The sequence below is a fragment of the Hylobates moloch genome, unplaced genomic scaffold, assembly GCF_009828535.3.
Source record: "Hylobates moloch isolate HMO894 unplaced genomic scaffold, HMol_V3 SCAFFOLD_11, whole genome shotgun sequence".
NCBI classification, from domain to species: Eukaryota; Metazoa; Chordata; class Mammalia; order Primates; family Hylobatidae; genus Hylobates; species Hylobates moloch.
In genome coordinates, this window is record NW_026652286.1 from 43,440,132 (window position 1) to 43,447,653 (window position 7,522).

The following is a 7,522-nucleotide window of genomic DNA, read 5'->3' on the forward strand; positions in this document are numbered from 1 at the left end:
TCTCTACTAAAAATACAAAAAATTAGCTGGGCGTGGCGGTGGGGGCCTATAATCCCAGCTATTCAGGAGGCTAAGGCAGGAGAATTGCTTGAACCCAGGAGGCGGAGGTTGCAGTGAGCTGAGATCATGCCATTGCATTCCAGCCTGGACAACAAGAGTGAAACTCCATCTCAAAAAAAAAAAAAAAAAATCCACAGAATCCTATACAACCTGTCCTGTGCACCCACTTCCCAATTTCACCTCCAACTCTCCCACCTTCCTTCCTATTCTACCTTGACAACCTGGCCTTCTTGCTATATATCTCCTTTAGGTCTTTTGCTCAATGTCATCACCTTCTCAATGAGGCTTTCCCTGATGATTCCATTTTAAATTGCAATGGCCCAAATAGGAACCTTGCTCTTCTTATCCCCCTTCCCCTTCTGTGCTTTTTCTCCATAGCACTTACCCCATCTGACATACTATATATTTTACCTAATATTTTTCATGATTTTGGACTTAGATTTATCTTTGTCCTTCTAGACAAAAAAGTCTTACTACTCTTAGTTTAACCTCAAATAGTAGCTCATCCGACCTTTATTTATTCTTACCCGGAAGAGTGAATATATCCAACCACCAAACAGCCTTAACCTTAGACAAGCCACAAAACACCATCAGTCATTTCATAGATCTTCATTTGTAGAAAGGGGTTAATTATTATATCTATTTTACTTGCCTCATCAGTTTGCTGTGACAATAAAACTAGATAAGGTAAAAAGTGCTTTTGTTGTAACAACTTTGGCATAGTTACAACTATACCTCATTATAAAATAAAGCTGCTTCTATGGGGAAAAAAAATCACAGTATGTGATACACAATAGGCACTCAATAAATGTTAGTGTCTCACACTGATTTAGTTTTTGTCTCCTTTGTGCACCTACAATCCATTGTAACTATAGGCTGAGTATCCTTAATCCAAAATTCCAAAATCCAAAACACTCCAAAATCCAAAACTTTTTCAATGCCAACACAATGTTCAAAGAAAATGCTCCTTGGACCATTTCAGATTTTGGATTTTCTGATTAGGGATGCCCAACCAGTAAGTATAATGCGAATATTCCAAAATCTGAAACAAATCCAAATACTAAAAAACACTTCTGGGCCCAAGCACTTTGGATAAGGGATACTCAACCTGAAGTAACCAATAAGAAACATGTTAAATATGTTTACATTTGGCCCTCTCATTCACATCTGTATTCTCAAATTTAGTGCCTAGAACAAGGCAAGTTCTCAAACATTTGATGAAGAATAAATGAACAGTAAGACAATCACTATTAACCCATTATCACTAGAACAAGTTGCTTTTTCTTCTACACTGATATGTTAGCCCCTCTCTTTCTGATCACCATTGTGATAATTTTCTGATCAGGCTCACATCTGCAGCATTTAACTCTGGAACGGAATAAATTAACTGGCTGGCACTGGGACTGAAACCTCAGTGCTCTAGCAATTGGATAACTAAGCAAGCAGGTAACCACAAAGCAACATTAGCGTTCTGCAATTATACATGCAGTGGGGGGGAAAGCAACTTAGCAAAAAGAAAATTCTACAACTGCCAAAAGTTCTGAAGTCAATCAGGAAACTGACAAAAAAAAAGTGCATTGGTAACTAATCTTAACTCACACTTGAGAACAGGAGGCAGACTAAAGATCTAAAGGTCCAGTGACACACGGTTCTCTATTCTGTCATTCCACTTGGTTAGTTTTTCAAGCCAGATGTTGATTTTATCACATCACTAATCCCTGTTTCTCACTGCCTACATTATCCTCTTCTCTCAAGCAAAGCCTTTCTTAGTTTGGCCCCAGATCTCTTCAACTGTTCCCTGTGAAATATAAGTCCCAAGAGGGTCTCCCATTCCCATATCCACATCATTGCTTATACCTTACTCTGCCTAAAGGTTCCCCTTCCACCTTTCCATACATCTAACTCCTACTCATCCTCCAAATCTCACACCTCCATAAAACCTGTCTCAACCACTTTTAACTCACACTGACCTCTTCCTCTTTCAAAATCCTCTAGCCAGCCGGGCATGGTGGCTCATGCCTGTATTCCTAGCACTTTGGGAGGCCGAAGCAGGCGGATCACCTGAGGTCAGGAGTTCGAGACCAGTCTAGCCAACGTGGTGAAACCCCATCTCTACTAAAAATAAAAAATAAAAAAAATTAGCTGGGTATGCTGGCAGGCGCCTGTAATCCCAGCTACTTGGAAGGCTGAGGCAGGAGAATTGCCCGAACCCGGGAAGCAGAGGTTGCAGTAAGCCGAGATCACACCACTGCACTCCAGCCTGGGCGACAGAGCGAGACTCCGTCTCAAAAAATAAAAAATAAAATAAAAAATCCTCTAGCATACTAGGGTGATTTCCTCTTGGCTATAAACTGGCTTTCATTCTTCTCTCTTCAGGAAGACTTCCCTAATCCTGTAAGACCAAGGATGCATGCCTTTTCCACAAGATACAAACTTTCTAATTCCCTCTGCGGAGAATGTTCAGGCCACAGATCTCACATTACTAGCTCTTAATACTATTTAGGGTTCAGCTCAAATGTTGGCTGCTCAGAGAAGCCTTTCCTGGCTACCTAATCCAAGGTTATTTTCTCATTCATCTTTATCACATGATCCTGTTTTACTATCATCTCATTAATCAGTATCTGAAATTAACTGATTATTATGTTTACTTCTGATTTCTTATATACACTTACCACTCCCACCCATACCAAGATGTCAACTCAATGAGAAATGTAATTTAGCTTTGTTCACTGCAGAATCTCTAATGCCTACAACAGTTCCTAGCACAAAGAGGTGCTGAATAAATGCTTTATGAATAACTGAATGGCCTCTACTGCCTATACTTTACCTATCAGAGTATTTATCATATTTTATCATATTACTTCTTTATTTGTCTATCTTTCTCAATTGATTGTAGGATCTTTGGAAGCTGGAACCATGTCTGCCTACTCATCACTGCAATCCCAGTGCACAGCATGGTATCCACACAGAGTTGTAAAATAATATAGCAGGCTGTGAATGGAATAGGAAGGAAGGAAGGAAGAAAGAAAGGAGGGAGGGAGGGAGGGAGGAAGGGAGGGAGGGGGAAGGGGGAGAGGAGGGAGGAGGGAAGGAAGGGAGGGAGAAAAGAAGGAAGGAAGCAGGCAGGGAGGGAAGGGAGGGAGGGAGAAAGGGAGGAAGGAAGGGAGGCAGGGAGGGATAGGGAAAGAATCTGGAATAAAAGAAAGATTAGAGCGCAAATGGATGCTTTCAAAGACATTATTTCATAAACTTTTGTATCATTTTATGTGTATCCACATATATACACGTATGTCTGTAAAATGTTTTGTTTTTTACTGTGAGTTACAATCCAAAGTTTTGAAAATACTACACTAAATTCCAAAACAGTTTACAACTCAGTCAGCTACTTTGTCATTTACTGCAATGGTTCTCAATGTTTATTTTTTTACCCATAATCTCCTTGAGGAATAATACTCTCCCATTAGGAAAAATAGCTCAAGAAAGCAGATGAAAAAAACTCATCTACTATTCTCTTCTAATAATTTTCACATGGATTGTTCCTAAATCCCTAACAATTTTAAGTTCTTTGAAGATAGAGCTGCTGCCTTCTCCATTACTGCCCTCACAGTGTTTAGCAAGACATTAGCACATTCAGTAGGTACTTCAAAGTCAACTTCCAGTTGCCCTTGTTGTTAAAAATAACAAAAACTAGCTGGCGTGGTGGCGCACATCTGTAGTCCCAGCTACTGAGGAGGCTAAGGCAGGAGAATCTCTTGAACCCAGGAGGCAGAGACTGCAGTGAGCTGACATCTCACCACTGCACTCCAGCCTGGGCAACAGAGCAAGACCCCATCTCAAAAAAAAAAAAATTAACAAAAACTATAGGAGTTAGTCTGCTATTCCACTGACATGCCAAAAATAAGGGGGGACAAAAAAAGTCCAGAAAACCAAAAACCCTATGCATATTAAAAAACATTAAAATATAGAAACATAGAAATATAAAAAAACATAAAGAAAGAAACAAATCTAAGTACATGTTGTATATTAAGTCTTGCTGAATGCTACAATGGCAGAATCTACAGCATGAACCATCTGGATCAAACTGTGCTCTATGAAGGAATGAGAAACAAAATAAGCTCTGCTTTTTAGAGCTAGTTATAGCTAGCACTTTGTGGTTTTTTGTTTTTGTTTTTTTTTTGAGACAGAGTGTCACTCTGTCGCCTAGGCTGGAGTGCAATGGCATGATTTCAGCAATCTCTGCCTCCCAGGCTCAAGCAATTCTCCTGCCTCAGCCTCCTGAGTAGCTGGGATTACAGGCACAAACCTCTACCGTCCGGCTAACTTTTGTGTTTTTAGTAGTGACAGGGTTCCACCATGTTGGCCAGGCTGGTCTCAAACTCCACACCTCCAATGATCCACCCGCCTCAGCCTCCCAAAGTGCTGGGATTACAGGCGTGAGCCACCATGCCCGGCCACGCCCAGCCAAGGTAGCACTTTTTAAACAGAAGTATTTAGAAGTAGACTCAAAAGGTTAAAAATTCAACACAGAGTTGAATTTTACCCATTCTGGTCATCTAAGTCCATACATTTTCAATTCATCTTTGTTACTGACTTATCATAGACCACCCTAAACATCTCTCCCATATCTAAAGAATTAAAAAATAGATGCTCAAGCCAGGTGCGGTGGCTCCCGGCACTGTAATCCAAGCACTTTGGGAGGCTGAAGTGGGAGGATTGCTTGAGCCCAGGAGTTCAAGACCAGCCTGGGCAACAAAGCGAGACTCCTTCTCTAAAAAAATACAAATAAATAATAATGTAAAAAAATAAAAATACAAAAACAGATGCTGACCTCTCACTCTTATGAATGGATCAATAAAAGTGCACTATGTATTTTGCTCTTTGGTCAGCTAAAATGTGAGCTAGGAAAATTCACAGAATGATGTTCTCAAGATACCAAAAACAAGAAGGGCCACTACTGTCCACCTTTCCAACCCTTGTCTGTAGTTAAACCAATCTGGACATTGGCTGTAGTTAAACCAAATCAACTACCTGCTTATTCACAGCATTCATCATGTCCTACATTTTGAAACAATTATTTTCATTCATTCTTTAAGAATCTATTCATGTCAGGTCTATTTTCATTCATTCTTTAAGAATCTATTCATGTCAGGTCCTGTGCTAAATGTGAACAGAAAAGTCTCCATCTTGCTTGTATTCCCAGCACTTTGGGAAGCCAAGAAAGGGAGGATGGCTTGAGGCCAGGAGTTCAAGGCCAGACTGGGAAACACAGCAAGACTCCTTTACTACCAGAAATTTTTAAAAATTAGCCACCCATGGTGGTGCATGCCTACAGTCCTAGCTACTTGAGAGGCTGAGGCAAGAGCATCGCTTGAGCCCAGGACTTCAAGGTTACAGTGAGCTATGATTACACCACTGCACTCCATCCTGGGTGACAGAGCAAGACTCCGTCTCAAACAAGTCTCCATCTTTGAAATGTTCACAGCCTAGAGGACAAAACAGAAACAACGAGTCGATTAACCAGTATTTACTAAGTGCCTACAATTTTGAAATAATTGTATTGCTTTAACAAAGGCGAGTAGGTTCAACTCAAAACTTGTTCATACATATCTCATGTGGTTATTAAAAGTATGTTGCTCTTGTTTTTCCAACCCGATTAAGCCTATTCCCAAGGCAGGGACTGTCTCCTCTTACAATCTCACAAAGCCAAGCAAAGGGCTGGGCACAAAGCAGGGACTCGGCAAGTCTAATGAAAAAGAACTGTTGAGAAAGAATACAAGTTCCTGACTCTTCCCAGTCCCCATCTTGTCAGAAGATGTCTCAGCCACTCTTCTCCGATTCAGTATCTCTTCCCATGAAGGGAGAGGAACTCGAGGGTGCTGTCTGTCTGGGATCTGTTTTTTCCACCCCACACTCCTATCCTCACCCCACAAAAGAGATCAGTAAACTGACAAGTGCCTATGTAAGGTAAAGAGGCCCCCTCCTTCTTTCCTAGCTGCCCCCCGACGCTGTGCCTAAGACGGCTCACCAACCCTACGGTTTTCAAATCAAACTGTGTTGTCACCTATGGGTGACTTTGGGTCAGTCGCCGAAACCTCGCTCTGAGCGTCAGTTTCCCCATCTGTAATAAGCTAATGATCTCTCTCAGAGGCTTGTAGAGAGGAATAAAATAGTGCCTGGAAAGTGCACGGCGTACGCAGTCACTACTCGATACAGGGTAAGTGTTATCCTTTTGAAAGGCGGCAGGATGACAAAGCCGAGGGGGCGCAGCCTGAAGGCCCGAAGGAGGTTCGGGGCAGGCTGACGAAAGACAGAAGGCCTAGCGGGCTTACAGGGCGGAAGGCCGCGGCGGGAAAGGCGGGAAAGGCGGGAAGCAGCGAAGGCGGGCGGGCGGGCTGGCCATCAGCTCCGGCGGCGGCAGCCCGCATCCCCTCACCTTCCTTCTCGCCCACCTCGTCGCCCCCTCACCTCGCTTGATCACATGCATCGCAGCTAGTGGCTGAGGCTCTGAAGGATCCAAGACTGGACTGCGGCTCTAAAGCGCCGGCGGGATCGAGAAGGTGACAGAGTGGGAAGGGCTAGGTTCCAGGCGCTGCTCAGGGGCAAGAACTGGAGTTGGAGCCAGACAGCACTTTCTTCAGAGCAGAGGCGCAACAATCCAAATCCCCTTCCCGCGCCCGCCACCCGTGACGCACAAAGGGGCGCGACGGGGTTCGAGTGACGTTACTCGACGCTACGGCCCACGCCCAGGGTAGGCTTCACAGACTAAGACAGGCGCCTTGTAGCCGCCATGTTGAGTCTGGGCAAGACCCAGAAGACTACGCCTCTCCCATGGGCCCCATTGGATATGGACAGGTCCGGCGGAAATGCTGCTCTCCTGCCGCCATGTTTTGTGTGGGCAAGCCGAGTTCGGGACCCTTGGGCCCCTGGCGTAGCCCCAGAGCCCGCTGGGTCAGGCACCGCCCTTCTCGCCTGCGCGTCTCCGCCGGAGGAAAGGCGGTTAATTTGTTATTTTTGAAATAACAAAACCTAACCGGCCGGAACGTTTTTCTTGCTCTGACATTTATTATAATAATCCTAACACTGCCGTCCGCTGTGGGCTCCAACCAAGGCTCCACAGCCGTGGGCAGTTTGGAGCCCCAGGGCTTTTAGATCGGCCAGAGGACTGACACTCTGGAACTGGAAGAAAACCGCGCAAGGCCAATGGCGTTTGGATTTTTATCCTGACGCAAATCAGAGCCCTGAGAGAATTTTAAGCAGGGCAGGGTCAGTACCCATTTGCTTTTAGGGTTCTTCAGTGGATGGTGGCAGAGACAGGGTATTTGCCTTGTGGAGGTAGGATGGACTTGGTGACTTAAAGTGGAGAATAAGAATAGATGAGAACCCTAATATGTAAGGCTGGTGTAGAAGCTTCTGATTTGGGCTACCCAAAGCGATCTTTATTAAATTTCATCTGTGGCATCTT

General features: G+C 43.9%; 1 protein-coding gene across 1 annotated transcript in view; it reads right to left on the reverse strand.

Moving 5' to 3' along the window:
• The window catches only part of RRM1 (ribonucleotide reductase catalytic subunit M1), a 45,071-nt gene extending 38,302 nt beyond the window's left edge, over window positions 1-6,769 (reverse strand). The window contains exon 1 of the mRNA XM_032166812.2: window positions 6,526-6,769. Within this exon, the coding sequence (XP_032022703.1) occupies window positions 6,526-6,544 (19 nt within the window). The 5' untranslated portion in view covers window positions 6,545-6,769. The remainder of the gene's footprint in view (window positions 1-6,525) is intronic.
• Window positions 6,770-7,522: the final 753 nt, after the last annotated feature.